This window comes from Rissa tridactyla, chromosome 3 (genome assembly GCF_028500815.1).
Source record: "Rissa tridactyla isolate bRisTri1 chromosome 3, bRisTri1.patW.cur.20221130, whole genome shotgun sequence".
Taxonomy (NCBI): domain Eukaryota; kingdom Metazoa; phylum Chordata; class Aves; order Charadriiformes; family Laridae; genus Rissa; species Rissa tridactyla.
In genome coordinates this window covers 84,600,310-84,620,058 of record NC_071468.1, presented here as the reverse complement: position 1 = coordinate 84,620,058, position 19,749 = coordinate 84,600,310, and the positions used below count along the sequence as shown (strand labels likewise).

The window sequence follows — 19,749 nt, the reverse complement described above, 5'->3', positions numbered from 1 at the left end:
AATGGTAGTACTCGGCCAGCACAGCAGAATATACCCAGGAGCGGGAGTCCTTTCATCACAGGACCCAGAAAGGCTGCACTCTCGAAGCTTCAGCTGAGCATTTGAGCTTCTCTCTTCCCTTATGGCTGGATCAACAAAATGTAATGTGGAGTAAAAAGGTGTCAAAGTGATCTCAGAATCACACTTCAAATGTGTGAGGCAGGATGGTGGCTTTGATAAAGCGTGGAAGAGAAACCAGGAGGCCAAGGCTTGATGGTTCTGCCTTTGCTCACCATCATCTGGAGCTGTGGGAAATTGTCTTCAGTGTTTGTACTTACTCTGTGATTACCTTCTTATTAATGGTTTGAATTTGCTGAAGGTCTGTTGCTTTATTTCTGGACAATGAGTGATTGTAATTATATTTCAAATCAAAATAAAAATGACAAAATTGGTTCCCAAAGTTTAGTATCCTCTGTTGTCCCTTACTCCTACTACTTTTGTGTAATCTTTGAAGACCATCAGATTTAAAATTGCCTGCCCTAGAGCTATTAGAACAGAAGCTAAAAAAACTTATGCCCATACATCTGAACAACCTCTTGAGCTTTAATGATGTTGTAATGTGGCAGAAAGGTGACACCTAAGTTTTAGAACACTTCTAATATAAACCAAACCTAAGATCTTTTCACACAGAAGATAAAGAGTAATAGTGCTGGTCTCCATAAAATTATTCCTCTCATTTGGAGTAGTGGGGTGAGAAAAAACATGAGCCATGAAAAGGCACTTTAATGTGGCCAATCTTGTTATTTTAGAGTACTGGGTGAACAGCTTATTAACTGCAACAAGAACCAGATCTTCCCAGGTGCAATTAGGGAATGGAGGAATGCATCAATGTTACAGTCTAAAAACTGCTATATTAAAGACCTGCTTTTGTCCCATGAGAGACTTACCTAGAACACTGCAGAAAGATTCACAAGGGTTAGGTTGCCAAAAAAATGTCACCATGATTAGTGATTAAAAGCAAAGTTCCAGCAAGAACAAACTATTTCAGAAAGGTCACAATCTCCGGATTTTTTTAATAAGCAAATATATTATTAAAACATCCTTAAGGGCTAACCCTGCTACCTGCTCACTGTCTGAGAACTTGGAGACTCCTGGTGAGATCTGTTTCTCTTTCATATGCAATACTGGCAGTTACCCAGTGCATCCAGCAGAGCTGCAGGAGACCCAAGCCTTTTTAAGAAGCTGGTGATATACTGGACTAGTCCTGTTTACAATCTCCCTGGCATTACAGTTCTCAGGGAGAATATAGAGGAATAAAAAAGCCTGTTAGGGGAGGTTTACGGGAATTCCAGTCAAGAAGAATTTCGCCAGTTGCTGAACAAAGAAGACCAACAGCTCTAGATTAACATGAAAACAAGGGCTTAATTCTATTACACATTTTAACGAGAAAAGAAAAAGAGAACAACACAGGAAGATAGATAACTTTAACCTCTCTTAGTACTTATATAGCCACTAGCAAAATAGTATCTAAACGCCTCACAGTCACTAATGGATTTTTCTTCACAATGCTCCTTTGATGCAAGGAAGTCCTATTATCCTCATTCTTCTCGTGAAGAACAGCGCCATGGAGAGATTAAGTCATTTATCCAATGTAACACAAGATGCCTATGGGAATGACTATGTAATTTATCATGGATCTCCAGAGCCCCAGTTCAGTGCCTGAACCAGTAGACCATTCTCTTCTCAACAGACAAGAGCTGCTGTACAGTACCTTAAATGACCTTTCAAAATGGCTAATTTTTATATTTTTTGTTCTTTCACCATTCTCAAGAAAGTTTTTAAAGAAAGGGAGTTTGAGAAAACTTGATTAAGCACCCTGTATCTTGTCTCAACATCAGCTGTGAAACTTGGGAACACAAATACTTTTCAGACCAAATATTACATTTCTCTTCAAAGTCAGCAGCAAAGCTAAAGCTCAGCAGCTTGGCAGCTGGCAAAGATCCTTCATGTTCTGCAAATGACCATACTTTAATAAAGTCCTTTGCAGGTGTTGTTCAAGGCTTTTTATATTCCTGTGACTGAAAACAGCTACTCTACCAGCAATACGTAAGCCTGAATATATGGCAGAAGCTATTCAGTAAGTACCAAAATATGTTCTGACCTGGCAAACTGCAAATGAAACTGAAGAGATTAGTTTATCATTTGGTAAAGCTGCTTAAAAACAAAAGGAAGGCAATTGTTTTCTTTTTATATTCAATGAATGGTTTTAGTTTGAATGTAATTCAAGCTGCAGGAGAATCCATGAGACTGGCATTCTGGCGCATAGGGTCAGTATCTGCTTCTAAATATTCAAATTAATTAAAATATGATATTTAAAGAAAAAAATACTAAAGTTCTCTCTTTATCCAGAGAATGAGTACAATTCATATCAGCAATCTAAAATTCTCCAGCCAGTATGTTCACCTGAAGGGATCATGACCAGGAGTGAAAAGTTTAGTAGGTCACGCTCCTTTAATCTTACCTTTTTTGGGTGACTGCCAAAAGCTCTGCTTATGATGATGTTTATGAAAAAGAAAATGAACTGAGATCATCATTTAAATTCCACACAGTTCACAAACAACTTTCATATGGTAACAATTTTTGGTCACTGCTTGGGTTGACTGAATTTGAATTGGTGACCTAAAGGTGAAAGATTCTGCATTCCAGGATCAATCTCCATGCCGTTCATTGTTCCCATTTTCTGAAGTTCAAAGTGGTAGAAGCGAGAGTTACATGGTTAAACACAGTTGCCTCCACTTTTCATCCAGTTAAATATTTTCAGATTTTTTCCCTTAAAATTATTCTAGGCATAAGCCACAATTATACAAAATTTCCTCATGCATAGAGAACATCTGTTAAAAAAAAAAAAAAAACAAAAAACAAAACAAAACCCAACCTCCATTAAATAAGAAAATACTCTTCTGGCAGATAATCGAATTTTGATATTAAAGAAGTCCTGCAAACAGTAAAGAAAAAACAGCGTTAAAAGTTCAATTGTGCCTTTGTAAAACTGTCTGCATATTTCAAGGGATTTTAGCTAAAGCTATCAAACAGCCTGCTTTAGCTAACTTAAAAATTATGACAACAAAGAAAAAACCCGCCATCTTAAGACTTCATCATGTCCTGCACAAATCTTCATACTTCCTTTAAAAAAGTTTTTCCGATCCAGCAATTCTGTTCTGTACTCAAAACATGAAACTTAACTAACACACACATTCTTATCAGCTTCAGTGATAAAGTGAGTAAATTTATTTCCAGGAAATGGACTTGTGAAAATTCTCAAGGAATTCTCAGCTGTATCTGGAGTAAGAGGTTTCTGTCAAACCCTTGTAAAATTTAACCTGTTAGAATTTTTCTTCGGGGAATGGGAAGGGAATTGAGAGGAAACAGAGAAGAAAGAAACACTTTCAGAAAAATTACAAAGGCATTTCCAAAATAGACACAGAGTGTCTAAAGTGTAGGCAACTGAATGAAAGATTCACACTATGTTATTATTTTTTTTTAACCCACCGAGACAGCATTTTTGTTCAGCTTTCCAAATAGCTTAACTCGTCACCATTTTTAATGACGGGCATAAGAAAAAAGAATAATTTCTCGTACAAATTTATTACCATGTTATTTAATCTGCTCATTCAACAGTACATTTTTAAAGGTCTATCTTTCACCCACAGAGCAATGAAACAGAAAACTGAATACAATTGCAAATCCCTAATCTGATACTGGGAGGACGACTACAAATTTATCCTCTGGATAAACTGGCTCTACAAAGTAACTCTTCAGCATACAGAGTTCCTACTGTAAAAGCTATACATTATTGAAGAGCAAAAAATTATTATTTTCAGTACCTATTTTCCCAACCTGGTAACTATTTCTTCAGAGACTGATCAACTTTTATGATCTGTACTATTTTAATTCTTTTTGTATTGGCCACCATTTTCTACCAGTGCACTTTCCTGCTACACATTGTTCAAATCCCAAAGAAACTAGATCACATCCTTACAGACACATTAAAAAAAAAAAAAAACACAAAAAAAAAACGAAAAAAAACCCAAAAAAACCACAACCACCAAAAAAAAAACAGAGGAAAAAAGAGGGACCCAAAATTTGTTTCATGGCCTATTTGGTTTAACAACAGACCCAATGCCCATTGAAGCACATATAATTCAGAAGGCCTGCCTGCCAGCAATAAAGACTGAAATTGGATACTTCGTGAGATTAATTACCTAGATAGGGCATGATAATGCTAGTCAAATGGGAAGGTAATTAAAGTGCACCTTCCATGAAAATTATTCATTGGTGATGGATCAGGTGACAGATAAATCAAAAGGCACTTAAAAAAGCTACAGGTTAACTTGTGGAAGGCGTTCCTCCCTGGAAGTTGCAGTAACCCCGGCTGCTTGTTCCCATCATAAGACAAAAGGCGGGAGGGTAACGCAGCCTCCGAGAAAGAGGAACCCAGAGAAAAGTTATCAGCATTGTGCCTGCAGACAAAGGGTCAGCTAGAGTGGAACCAGTCGGCTGGCAGCCTTCGGATTACTAGATCTCTCTGCTTGTACGCCATAAAGGAGTATTGCAACTGTAAAAGGCGGCAAGTGATGAATTAATAAGTTGACTAGTCCCCCGGGTGCAATCCTTACAGGCGGAGGACATGCTGCGGTAATCAAACGGGGTTATAAATTGTGTACATTGAATGGCACAAAATGCATCTCACTTCATCACCGTTAAGTCAAGACTTCCTGAATTTGTCATTAACTCTTTACCTTCAATATATTTATTTAAACACTGAAAGTAAGAGAAAGAGCTTACAATAACAAAAGGGCAACTGATACTACCCAGCGGGATATACAGTCTAATGGAAATCACTGACTCTTACTTTCTACAGCTACAGGGGTCAAACTGCACTCCTTTTACACCAAAGCTCCCCTTGAGATGTACTGATTAAGTTCAAAACATACCATTAAATGCATTTCTGAATGCAGAAAAAAAACCCAAACCCAACCAAAACCCCAAACCAGGATCAAGTCATTTTTTACAGCTAGTTTATGCAAAATCCTAAGCATTTATTCCCTACTAAAAAAAAAAATAAAATAAGAGTTATTTACATGGGTAAGCATTTCCCAGATCCCATATTTTTACAGAAAATTTCAAGATGACCTTATTTTGGATGTAACATCTGATTATTAAAATGTATGAAAATGGATAGTTGAATAATTATGGATAGTTGAATAATTACCACCTTCTCTCAGTGTTTGTTTTTTTGGTTTTGATTTTTTTTTTTTTAATGTGTACTAACTCTCTCTAGGTTGTGATATTAGGATAACTCTGACTGTTCAGTGGAATTTAAATGGAAAGCAACTTTGTGCCACCATTTTTATCTTTAATAATAGTAAATATCCATTTTCAAGGGCTTAGATAGTGACAAGGTTTAAAAGAAAACTTACCACTGACTTTGAATCAGAGCATAAATAGGCAAGAAGATAATTTTTTTAAAATCCTTTACTGAATTTCTTCTCCAAAAAATATACTTTGTGTTTTCCCACATTTTGAAACAACAGTTCCGCATGTTTTATAAATAAATTCAAAACTGTTCTCTGCATCCTCTGAATGTTTTTCCCTTCCCTAGGCTTCATGGTGAGTACTGGAAATGAAAATTTAAGTGAGTACTGAAAACGGATGTAAACTTCAAAAATGCGAACTCCAAACTGAAGCCCTTTCTGTGTGCCCAATGGAAAGCATAACCTTTTTTTAAGACAAAATTTATGATACCAGCCATGACTGTTCCCCGTCTGGGGGAGTATTTTATATTCACAGAAGTTTATATGATCATGTGACAAAAAGAGGCATGGTTCTAGTTTACCAAATTCACCGCAGTTGGCAGCTTGGCTCTTCCCCCAGAAAAGGAGCTGTGCTAACTTTCTGAATAGTTTTATCACATTGAGATTAGCCTATTACAATATTTTATAAGAAATCAAATTTTGTAGACCTTCTAAACTGTGAATATAGCTCAATAAACTTAATAAACTTAATCTAGGAAAGTAAAATGTGATAGAGTTGAGGATAGAGTATGAACACCTGCTTGTCCGTACTATTAATTTGTTAGCATGGTTAGCTAGTTGGGCATAGTTGTGGCAATCTCAATGTGAGCACTCTGTTCCAGGAGATAAAGAAGTTTAACTTTGCAAGCGCAAACCCTGACATGCCAAGAACAAAGGATGGACCCTGATCCCTTTTGTGTAGGCACAGCTTTGGTAAACGGGGAACACACATTAGTTTCTTTAGAGTCTCACTGCCTGCCTACTAGTATCCAAGTGGAGTTTGAGCTATTGATTTAGATCTATAGATTGCTAAATGTGATGAGACCTGTCTGCCTGAGAAATCACTTCCATCCTTTACCCCTGCTGTAGTCAGCAGAGGTGTTAAGGGTAGTTTCCTCTTTGCCATCTAGAAATTACTCTCCAAAGCGTCATGAATGTGATAATATTCTGAGAACCTGGGGTACCTGTGAGGCCAAAGGTTGAGAAACGGCTCCCAGGAGGACAGTGAAGGAGTTCACTTGCTCTATTTATTGCTCATCGAAGGTTATCTGTTTGTAATGGTTCTGTGTCGCTGCACGGCTGAGTTAATTTATTGCTTACACAAAAGTATATAACACTGATGAGTGGTGATCAGTGCATTATTGTAGGCAAGATAAACTGCAAAGCACCTGCAGCCCTCCTGATGGGGACTCTTAACTAGCATTAAAGTAAAAAGAAAGCATAGAACAAGTATTATACATTTTTAACATTAATGCAATTTAACATTAACTGCAATCAAGTGAAATATCCCTGTTTTTAAGACACACCTGTATATGTATATCCTCACTAAGCACCTTAGTTAATCAGTCAATGGTAAAAAGCTTCGACAAGTCTTAATAACATGAACTACTAATAGGACAAGCAAGTTATTTTTAAGGAGTTTTAAAACCCTGAAGAAAATAAATTATTTTTAAATTTGCTTCCTTGGTTAGTATTTTCTTGAAAATAAATAGAAGCATGTAAATATTTAATGTTAACATTGTGGCAGAAAATAACATTTGCATATGCGGGGGTGGGAGGAAGAGGGCATTCATGTCATCAACTTTTGGCAGTTAATTTAGGTGGCTAAATAGGGAAGGTAATCTAAAGCTTCCTCTGTAATTAAGGACGAGTCAATGCACAATTCCTAAATTTGGCTCCTGTTCCAAATCACTCCCTAAAGAAACCTATCAATCTCCACTGACTACAACAATGTAAATATCCACCAAAGATTTAAATGCTAATGTTTAATGCCAACATCAAAGAGCAGAACGTTTAGCCCTAAAATGCTTCATGTGATTAACTCTACATAACAGAGCAATGACACCTCTCCCTCTTCATTACCGTTAAGCTGTAACACAAAAAATTAGAACTAAGGGTGAAATTTTGATCTCAGCTACACAAGGGAATATTTGGAATAATTCCACAGGAGGTCCACAGAGACAGATCATTAGAGTATTGGCTCTGAAATATTAACATCCAATTCCTCATTTCACAGCCATGATTAGAGGCTCTATGAACTTAAATAGACTCTTTAGTGAAGTAAATGGCATTTCTCCACATAAGCATCCAGCTTTACTAGCTCTGAATCCGGCCTGCTGACTCAGCCACTGCTGCCTGAAAAGAGCTTGGGCACTACAGAAAAAAAAAACAAGTGCTCCGTGATGCATTAGGAAATAAAGTACTCAAAAAAGAGGAATCCTTAGGTGACAAACAGACAGAAAAGGTTGAAAGGAGAGATGGTAAATAGATCCATCAGCAGGTATGAGATGGGAGATACAGGAACTGAAGGGTCTGCTGCTGCAAATGCATACATGTGAGAGGTAACCATGGATTCAATGGCTAATTGTGTACAAGAAGCTGTTGAAATGTAGGTAAACGTTTAGGAGGCTCATCTTTAAAAAGAAAAGCTAAAACTCACAGTGACAGGACCTGGTCCCTTACAGTCTTAAACTCACTTCAGAGGAAGTGAGATCTGGCTTAAAAATTCTGAAAAATACATTAACAGGCTAGAAGAAAGTAAGATTAAAAAGAGATTAAGCTACATGTGTGCATGTGTATGTGTGCATGTGTGTGCACATCTCTCCCTCTCTTTTCCTTTCTGTGTCCCTGTATATGGCAGAAACCAGACAGAAGATATGAAACATCCCATTCTGCACTTCTAAGATTTCTTTCATTAACATTAGAAAACTACCAGCAGCTCTGTGAATAATTTTTCTGACAGTTTTCTGTGTTTCAGCACATGTGGATCCTGAAAATGTAAATGTAGAGACGAAAAAAGCAGCAAGTTTCAACTACAGCTGTCATTAAAGCCTGCTTTACTTTGTGGGTTGCTATCACAAACAACCTACCTTATGGAAACACAAAATGCAGTTTGTTATAAGCTCGAATTTAGGACACTCGTATTGGTCCCACAATAAGAAGATTTCTGGGTCATTATCATGAGCGTGATTTAGTTGACTTATGTTCACATGCAGACACCGTTATGTAACACGTAGCTCACGACAAATGGCTCTGTTCTTGATCTTCCCTATTCTACTGTAGTTAATGACCAAATATTGTTAAAAATTGGGACACTAATTATCTGATGTCGACATGTTATGGATAATTAAGAATTGCTCACTCTGAAGCCATGCTAATTGTTTTTCACAGGTCTCCTTCTCTTGTCCTTGTGTCCTCAACAAGGCAAGCAGCTACAGGTTTACGCGTACATCTCTGTCACGTACTTTGTCACAGAACATACATCATCCTTTCTGGCTCATCCCCGATTAATTTTGCTGGCTTGCAGCAATTATCTCTCCCTTTGTGACTGACCTCCTGGTAAATGGAGTGCATGATAGCTGGGCAATTTTTTCCTGCGTATTTTGCTACATAATTGATCCTTGTTGGCTGCCTACGATAGAATATACTAAACTTAAGTCATAAAATGGTTGAAATTGAGAGAAAGTGGTAACCATGTTTTAGCAATTGTAGTTGACAGCTGTAAAAATCAGATCTTGATAATGTTCTCTCATTTACCCTATTACTTGGATCAGTTGGTTAAAGCTGTTAATGATCCTCTTGGATCAATGTCTTTTGCTTGTAGCTATAATTTACTGCATTGGTGGATTAGTACAGATGTTTTCATAGATAGCTCTGCATCATTCCACCAGATTGCTGTCTGCATCAAATTTGCTTCCATTCATCACTAATGAAGCAAAGAAAAAGATAATCAGCATCTCCTATCTTAACATTAACTATTGAACTCGGGATAACACTTTTATTATTGTCAATTTGCAGCCTTCAACCATGGCTTCCTCAGCAAATTGCCCCGAGAATTTCCTCTGGAAATAGATTCAATGATATATTTTGACTATCACGGGGAAAGACTACAGAAATGCCAAACTGTAAAAAAACAATTCATACACTGAAGAGTAGTAGATATAACTGTTCCATTAGGACTATGCCCTATGGAGGCAGGGCTGGTTCTGTCACAAGCAAAGCAGAAGAAACTACATAGGGCAGCAACCTGTCAGAGATGGCAAAAACTATCCAGACTTATTAATTACCCAGGCTATTCCAGCACTGAAAAATCTGCTGCCACCCATGGAGCTGTCATAGTGTGTAAGTTAGAAATGGCTACTTCTGTTAGGGAAGATGTCTCCTCTTCTCATTACCCCAGTAGCATTAGAAAGATCAAGCCCAGCTCTTCACAGACCTTTATTTTGCCCTGACTTTCCAAACCATCTCAGCTATCTTCACCCTTACCTGCCAGAAGTGAACCATTCATTCTTGGGCCACTAATACTCCCTAAACTGCCAGAAGGCCACGGGCCAGAAAGGGGAGATTTGTATTTTTCACCTGAGGGCCCGTTTAGCCAAAACTCCATTTTTCCTTCTAAAAAAAGCAGGCTTGCTGGCATATGCAATAAATGAAAAAATAAGTAACTGGATAAAATACGATCTGTTTCAAAAGAGCAGCAGCGGAATCTCTGACTCTGTTTCTAATGAGAATACGTATATAAAGCAAACTGGAAATACACTGTCTTAAAATGCTGGACAAATCTACATGGCATCTCTTTCTAGACAGTTAATTATGAGACTGAACCTCATCCCTAGAGCGGTGGGCTTGAAACTTGCTTTAAGGAAGCTCTTGATTCAAGATGTTCTTCGTCCCTTCCTGCAGTGCATTTTTGGCATACTAACCCCACTAGCTGTGATAGACTCACCACAAAGGTCTTCCAGCTGTTAAATAGGAACTAGTGTGAGGAATCTCTCCCATCTAGAAGTTGCACGTTTAGCTATTCCATCATTTAAGCTTAATGGAGAAACTTCTTTAGCTCTCCTTGTACAAGCTATCTTTTCTCTTTTAAAGATTACCACAGGAGTCATTACAACAGGCTGGCTCCATGCCATGCTGTCATCAAATGCTTCACTCTATAGAGATGTTAGTGTTAAAGAATTTTTTTTTTAATTTACTACATACAACCTCAATTAGGATCTCACATTTAGTGGCACTTCTGCACTTGCAATAGTGCCTTTCAGTAGTGATGCTCCTTTCTCATAGAAAAAGCATCTGTGCACTTAGAGGGTTTTGTTTGTTGTAATGACAATGGTACTTGAATGCTTCAAAAGGTCTGAAACAAACCATGAAATATTAGGAAATTCAGGAACAAAACTTCTAATGTCTGTCTGTGCCACAAATACGATCACACTTACTTTCTTTGATTTTTTTTCTCTTTCTAGGCAAAATAACAAAGAAATGAAACACCTTAATAATAAATTACACTGTACTGAAGTAAGATCTCAGAACTCATGAGAACAGTGGGTATTGGCTAGATTAATTAAAAAACTATGTATTATTCCATACTAACAATATCAATATATCACAGTTTTGTTCACTGAAGGAGTTTAAATCTGTTTTGTAAATACTGAAACCCAAATCTTCCTTCTGCTTTTATGAGGCCAGCTATGTGTTGTTATTATCTACAAATAGGAAACAGAAAGCTCAACCAACCAAACAAAAGATATCATTGAGCAATATATGACAGAATCAGAGCAGGCCTTTCTTTTGGCCAGCTTTCACACTGTATTTGTCTTTTACTCTTAGGTCTCAGTATCATCACGATAGTGTTTCACCAAAAAATTCCTATGGAATTCACCAAGAATTTCCTATAGAAATTCTAAAGTTTCCAGACAAATAATTGCCAACATTTCATACTCTTCATAATGACATTATTTTGGTAAGAGAATGATATGTGTGGCCAATATACCAAACAAATAACACTGAGTTCATGAGATCCTACTGATGGTGTTCAGCACTTATCTAAATCCCACATCCAGTTACCATAGTACAGTTCACAGGAAGCAGAAAAAGGAAGATCTGAGACACAGTTCTGCTGTATCTCAGATCAAAAAACCAAAGGTCTATGGAATTATTCTTTCTTTGCACATGACTTAATTAGCACTAGACTGTGAATCACCGTGCATAAAAGTATCAAGCGATTTCTTGCCTTTGTACTGCACGTATCTTAAAAGTCTTTGAGGTCAGCCAGCTCTTTGCAGAACTATGTGTAAGAGTCACCAAAAAGTGCTATAAAGCTCAAGGACTACTATTTAGTTTCTACTCTGTTCAAAAGGACTTATGGCCACAAGAAATAATCTAACTATAGATGAAGTGAAAGAAGAAACCAGGCATATTTATGAGGGGTTAAAAACCCACACAGCAGGTGTCACAAGCAGAGCTTTTTTATTTTTCAAACCTTTCTGGGATTGGCCACAGAAAATGTGATGTTAACACACATATTTTCTTTTCAAGGTCAGGATTAATTTTTCGTCACTACTTTTAAGAAGACAATTAGTGTAACTCATAAACATTGAGGAGATGTCCAGCCCGCATTTGTAACATTAGAAGAAAAAGTGGTTCCTAGTCCTTTGTGTCACATTAGCAAACCAATCTCTCCTTCCTTTGCCTAAATTGTATTTTATATCACTCATTTTCTTCTTCAAGTACATAGTTATTAGTTGTGTGAAATTATGCTTTAGTAGTGTACATTTGACTGCAGTGACATAATCTGCTATTTCAACAGTTTAGCGCACAGGGAAGTTAATAGCCCTGTGCTGTCATGTTTCTCCTAGCAGGTTGCTACCAAACATTTAACATACTTAGAAGCTTAAATTGACCACTTCTAATTCAGAGCTTTGGTTCTGCGAAGGGGAAGCTTTATTTTGTCTTTGTACATTAGAGTGTACACTAGAGTGTAGCCTCCCACTATTTTTATTTCTAAATATTGTAAAATTCACATAGTCTTTACTAGAAAAACTTCCTTAGTTTCTTAGTAAAAATGATTACATCTGTTTCTAAAAATCTTTTATGGTAGAGCTGGACAAGCAAGAGTTCTGATACCCATTTGGAAAAAAAAATCATATTCTTAGTATACTAAAAAAATAATAATAATTTGAATGGCATTCAGCCACAAACTGATGTGCAAAAACCTGCTACAGTCAGAATCAAAATGCGATATGAGATTAAAGTTTCTTTTCAGGACGACAGAGTGCCCATTGCTTTGGTTCCTGTGTGTTCTGAGAGAGCATAAGGTTCAAATCCTGCTCCTATTGAAGTCAATGACAAAACCTCCATTGACTTCAGCGGTGCAGGATCAGACCCTAAGCAACACAGCTAACATCTGCTTTCTTGCTTTCTCTCTTATCTTTCAACGAAAAATATTAGAAAAAAAATAGACCTAGATATTAGAAAAAATTACTTGCTACCACTTGGCTTTTCTGCAGTAAGTTTTCTGGTAAAACACATTGCTTGCCATTATAAATTTATATATATATAATATATTCTGTATAGGTATCATATAAAATATTATCAAAGCTGTCAAATATCATATATGCCATACCACATTTTATCCTATACAGATGATTACTTCTTTGTGAAAATCTTAAAAAAAATTAACATTTAGCAATCTTACAATAATGCCCCAACCTAGCAATTCTACAGTATCTCTATAACCTTGTGGATTTCACTGCATTAAATATGACCTGATACGATCAATGGATGAACAAACTGCTTTCCCTGATCTGATGGTATTTGCTGTACAGAGACTGGAATTCTTATCAAGTTTTTATCCATCAGTTTAATTCAGGCACAAATTCAGTTACTGCCTCCCATCAAAATATCTGTTATATTAGCCCAGGGTAATGTGTTTGCAGATCAATAGGCAGTCTTAGCTCCACAGAAATAATCCAATCCATTTTTTAAATGTACTGAAAAGACATGTAAAAAACTGGAAGAATAATAACTACCACATGTAATTAATTTCTATTCTAGTTTTACCCTTTTCAGTTGGTGGCCATGGAGTGCAGAACACTTACAGAACTATGCTGCCTGCTTGCTGGTCTAGAAAGTAGTTAAAACAGATTAAAATGTATCTTAAATATTATTAATAACAAGTACTGACTTCTTTGCAGCTCCCATTAAATAAACCAAGCAAAATGGTAAACCAAAATACAGTCATTGTAACATATATGTTTCTAAAACCCACGGTTTCATGAAAGCAGTTAGGGAATATTAGTTTTGAAAAGTGACTTTTTATATAAAAGTTCTCCCAGCTCAACAGGTGTAACACATTTGGTAAAACAAGAAAAGAAAAACATTATTTTTATATTGCAATTCTTTGTACATAAAACATTGTTTTTAAATACATATACAGATGATGTAGCCATATCAATGTGGGAAAGCTGATCTACAGTTGAAGGCTAGAAGATGAGGTATAGCTCACAAAGTAAAGTCACTATCAGGAAATATCAAACGAAACCTGAAGCTAAAGGTAGTCCATTGAAATGGGAAAACATAGAAGCAATGTTCAGTTGAACGCTGAAGCTATTTGTAATAAGTTGTCATGTATCACCAGCAGTGAACATTGGATGGAAGGCGTAGATGAAGGTAGATTAAAACAACTTGGCGGCAGAATGGGAAGACACCAAAATGGTTTGGGGAAAGGCGAGAAGTGAGAAGAGGACTAGAACGGTAAGGTCAAAGTGACTGGGGAAGCCACAGGCATAAATCTTCTTGATTGCTGCCTCTGCTGGGGCACAGCTCATCGCTGAGGAAAAGTCAGGCTTAAGTGAGACTGACAGGGAACAGGAAACAAATAGGTGGTCAATAGTGCAGAGACTATGAAAGAGGAGACTTTAAAAAATGAGTACAGATAATTGAGAGCTGGGGAAACTGCAAAGTGAAGCAAAGAAGAGAAAAAATGATGAGGAGCAACAATGGAAGGAGAATGTAGAGCAGAGGAGAATGCGAAGTGTCTCGCCTGTGTAGAAAGACTTCGGAAGTACCTAAGAAAGGCAGAACCCATCACACAGCTTTACATAAGGGATGGCTTGTTTCCTTCATGCATTCAAACATTTCTTCTTGCTGTGTAAATCAACAGTACTGGTGCTAACAATCATGATTTTATAGCATGTAATGTGAGGTTTGTTTGTCCAAGTTCCGGTGACAATACAACTTTGAAAAACTCAGTTCCTTTTGGTTTTGTTTTTTTTTTTAAACTGTAAATATGGGGATCTGGTTTTTTGTTTTTGTTTTTTGTTTGTTTTTTTTTTGTAGGAAAAGGTCTGAAAATTGAACTCTAAGATGTAAAAAAAATGGAAAAGCAAATCAACATATACAAAATAAATTGTTACTAAAAAATGTTTTTCAAGAGTAAGCCTTGATTCAGGGTTTTTTAACCACTTCAACTTGTCAGCATTAAGTGCATCTGAAGGCACACCATCACCTAAGAGTGCTGTGGGGCACCTTTCTCTTGCCGTGAAGCAGCAGCGAGCATTAGCAAATGCTCCCTGCATAACAACAGAGAGTGCATTTAGGAACAGGTATTGGCATTACATTTTAACTTTTGTTTGTCATGTTTAGTTACGGTAATAAGACATGATGAGCGTCCCCATGGATATGATTTTTTCTTTCCGTTGACTATAAAGGCAACTCAAACTGGCTCAGGATAGATACTTAAATTTTCTCAAACCCTGATAAACATTGGGATTCATCCAGCCTATCTTAAGTTTTCTTAAAGTCAGGCTAGGCTGGGTGAATATCACCCTTTATCAGAGACCAGTCCGCTGTCCGTTCAGATAAATTCCAGAGGAAAGGATGTAGAAAAATATTTTTAAAAACACACTATCTTTGCAAAAGTGTCAACTGAAAAAATATACATTTGTTATTGAAACATATTTTTTTAAAGGTTTGAAAGTGCATAAATGCCAAAATCCACAAATATTCATCTGCTGTGAAACCCACTTGATTCCATTAGCCTTTTGAGTGTTGTATGGAAAAAATGTAAAATTTGGAAAATAATTTGATGGATCAAAAGGAATTACCAGTACCACCGAAAGGTGAGTGTCTTATTATGGAAGTGGTAAATTTTATCTTTGGTAAACAACCATTCAATAAGCTTGCAAAGGTAGTGTTTGTCAGCTGTTTGCCAGGTGCAGCTCTTCAGTACATTCACCTGTTATAACTGGGGCTTAGTCACATTTAAATCTGAATTCTACAAGGATGCAGGAGTTCACATAGATCAGCTTGCAATACTGGCATGACATCCTGTATTCTTTATATGATGTTGGATAGGCAAGATATGAAACAAGATGGTTTACTCCTGGGGGACTTAGCGCACTTAATCTTTTACCTCTGATTCCAGCTCAGTTCTTTCATGCTTTTGTCAAAAAACAAAACAAAGCAAAACAAAAAGCCTCATAGTTCTTGGCTGCAGCATAAAAAATATGCCATATGACAACTGATAGCCTAGTCACAAACTCTTTTTAACACAAGGAATGAATAGCGATGTGTCATATGTATATATGTGAGCAATGCGAAATGCTACCTACCCACTTGCAGTCATTTTATTGTATTATTTCCACAAACATAAATAGTTTTTCATCAACCACCTGGCTCTTTTCTGTGACATGCTCTCTTTGTCTCATCAGAAGCTTGTTACATGTGGGTGAAGAAACACTGAATATATTCCATAACCCCATTCTTTTATCAATAATTTCCTGTTATCATTACACAATGATTTGAATTTTGTGAATATAGCCACAAAGGATCAATTCAATTAAACCAAAACTACAAAGGGAAAATCTCACTGCAAGCCTCTGTGCAACTGGTGAACCCAGTAATTATATATAGCCACCTATTGTGCTAGCATAATAACATGTGAAGAAGGTTTAGTTAGACACATTTACACACATAAAAAGCAATATGGGCATAGAAAAAGTCATTTTTGCCAAAAGTATAGAACAGTCACACAGTAACAAATGAGAGCTGCATGAATCCTAGTTTACTTGGCTATAAATAAATCCAACATTTTCTTTCTCTCCATGGTAAAATAAAACAGGAGCACAGAAGCATAACAGTCTCCTTTGAGCAACCAGTCTCTTTCTGTTCAATTATAGTCATCAATCTGTTCCACCTAAAATATTTTCCTCCTTGAGAAACCAAAGAAATCAGCATTACGATCCAAAACATGCTGTTGCAAAAATAATGTAAAAGAGGTCTTTCCTTTTGGTGAATGCATTTTTTTCTGAAAGACTGTATTTTCTTTAACATGAATTTTGTAACCCATGGTGAAAAAAATGCTGCATTTATATGTAACTTTTAATCAGAAAGTCTTGAAGAGCTTGGTTAGGAAAGGTAAGGGTTACCTTCATTTTACAGACAGAGAAAACTGCAACAGAGAGAGCTTAAAGCCATTTGCCACCACCCCTACCCCCACCCCCCAAAAAAAAATAAAATCTGTTTCCTATGTATATTCCTTTTAGATGCCCAACAGGAAGCCTTTAAATCCTGATATTCAGAAGTGCAAAACAGACAAAGCTTCAGTTGTACGAGTACCCTTTCTCTCAACAGTGATAGCGTCAGCTTCTGTAGCACAGGGAAACGCTCGCCTGTGCGTAATCCCCCAGCAAACTGGAGAGCAGGGAAGGAACAGTCAAGTCTCCTGCTTCCTGCTGCACGCTCTTGCAATACTCATGTAGGAGGGTGAAGGTTTTTCCATTACTTGAAATCACTAGGTAAAGTCTAGTTGTTGTCTCTAATATACATGCTAGCTATAGTTTCACTAACATCTCTGGCCTTGATGTGAGGATCATTTCACAAAATCATGTAGCTTGTGTTACTTATAGGATAACACAGGACAACCGTGTTATGTCTTCCGGCCTGAAAAACCCTATAAATCTATGACTATGAGAACACGAGAGAATTAACTATAATGAATTGTCTTGGGGATAACACAACAAACTTCTGATTAAGGCTTTTTCATCTCCCTGAGATGTGATACTAGCCACCACATTGCACAGTCTCTTCCTTTACCCTGTGTGTCATTGAACAATCAAAGCACATAAAGTCAAGTCAATTTGATTTAGCTAAATACGAAAAAGTCCAAATCCTCTTCTTTGTGTGGTAGTTTTCTACAGACATCCACAGAGAGGAGAACACTGTCCACTGTGCATGTCTGAAAAATTATGGAGAATTATTTTAAAGATGAAAAATCAAGGTGCCAAAATAATACAATCTGTGGTGCAAAAATAGTTTCAGGGTAAGTTCTCTGTGCACAAAATCTCATCGTAAACTCCAAGAACTGAATGAGCACAGAGACCAATCCTTTCAGTCGCGGGGATGGTTCCAAAATAATATAAAATGTGCATTTGGTATCCAGGAAAGCACTATGGGGAAATTAAATATCCCATAAATATTCCAGCCTAACTTTAACAATTATATGAACCGTCCTAGGTTTGTAGGGGGGGAGGGAAGGGTTTGAAGTAAATTTCTGGTTCTTTTTTTCTTTTTCTCTTTTTTTTTTTTTGAGATGACCATCTTGAAAGTGCAAAATAACTACAGTTTTTCCTATCTACTCATTGCCCTTGTACAGTGAGTTTGTCCTCAGTTCAAAGCATTACAATAGGGGTTCATTTCTACTGCACTAAAAAAAGAATAGCTTGATCACAATAAGCAAAATTTGTTCCAAAATGTAAGTATGAAGTATCCTTTAAAATGTTGGTTAGCTGTTCTTACAGCAAGAATCAGTTATTCACATATTTTCTTTTAAGGTATTTCTTCAGAAGCCAGATCTTGCAATTAATGTTCAGTTTAAGATCTTTTGTTCGATGTATAAAAGGTTAGTTTTACTATCCTCTCTTAAAGCCCACAGCGCGCTGTTGTAGATTCAGAGGCCTATAATTTTTATCAGCAAGCAACTCGTCATTTCAGAAACCTAAATGAGAGAATTCTTTTTTTTTTCACTCAGCATGCAGACAACTAATGCCCTTTTTTCCCCTGGGGTGATATGCTAGTTTGATTTTATTTTCCCTGACATTTCACCTGTCAGATTATGATAAGTAGAAGAAACAAAGAATAATCATCACATTCTTACTGAATCTCATAATCAAATATCTGGAAATATAAGATAAATTAGAAACATTATCTTGAGGGAAAATATTAACACTGAAAACACCATCAGATATCCAAATCATCTTCCAGTGACCTAGGACTCCCATACAGGTTTAAAAAATTCAGAAAGGAAGCCTGCACAGGACTGTCACATGTACTTTTTTTTTCTTCAAATACTAGGGAATGACTTAAAATGACGTAAGGAAAAAAAAAAAAGTTGTAGAGTTAAGAAAATCTATTTAGTAACAAAGCTGTATGTCTTCTTTAAGTCTTTTGTGAATGCATTCTGAAAGTAATCCTGAGGCCAAGAAACAGGACAGGTTATCATGAAATAGTATAAACTCAAATTAAGTAGTTGGCAAGGTGAAAAGATTAATGAGCCAGAACACACCAAACATGCTCCTTATTTACTGCATCTGTAGTTTGCATGTTCCCAGTTTCTCTCAGTCTCACAGTGTTGAGATTCATAAGTGATGAAAACTTACCTGCTTGACCGGTGGTAATACTGACAGCTGCAAAAAGCCTCTGGGAACGACTCAAGTCAGAAACCCCATTCACAGCTTCAACTTCAAACGTGTAGTTAGCATGAGCTAGCAGGTCCATGACAGTGACATAGTTATCTACTAATCCAGTTTGCTGGGGCATATATCCAATGTTACTCCCACAGGGAACACATTCGCCCTGCTCCCAGCTGCACCTCTTGCACAAAACACGGTAGGTCACATCATTTCTTCCCCCGTTGTCAGCAGGAGGACTCCACTCCAAACTTACAGTCGTCTGGTTGATATTGAAAATGAGGTTCTGTGGTGCAGATGGAGGTCCTATGTAACACACAAAAAAGCCCAGGGTAATTGCACAGAACCACAGTGGGCCATGTAGTTTTTTGATTACTGAGACAGAAAATAGTTGAAGCATTTTTCTTCGCATAAACATTTCATTGTTTTTAGTACAGACTGCGTAAAAGCTTCCTTGAACTCACTTGGCAAGGGATTTATTTATTTTCCATTAAGGCATCAGAATAACAATTGTCCGTATATTTACTGCAACTGACTTAAGCCATTTTTCTTCTGTGCAATTAAAAGGATTGGTTAATGTACCTTAAAGTTTGCCTTTTATAGTTTTCCCAACTGTGGGATTTGTTTGTCTCTTCTACGTGTACTGCAGCAACTGCATCTGGTCCTTTGTTATCAGCTCTGATATGATTTAGAGACATTTGGTGCTGCTTTGGATTTAGGAGGCTTCCACT

At 36.9% G+C, this 19,749-nt stretch overlaps 1 protein-coding gene across 7 annotated transcripts in view; it reads right to left on the bottom strand.

The window, feature by feature from the left end:
- The window catches only part of EPHA7 (EPH receptor A7), a 167,186-nt gene that overhangs the window by 89,981 nt on the left and 57,456 nt on the right, over positions 1-19,749 (bottom strand). For all 7 annotated transcript variants that reach the window (XM_054195480.1, XM_054195476.1, XM_054195473.1 and 4 more), the window contains exon 5: positions 18,989-19,324. In XM_054195480.1, the coding sequence (XP_054051455.1) occupies positions 18,989-19,324 (336 nt within the window). The remainder of the gene's footprint in view (positions 1-18,988; positions 19,325-19,749) is intronic.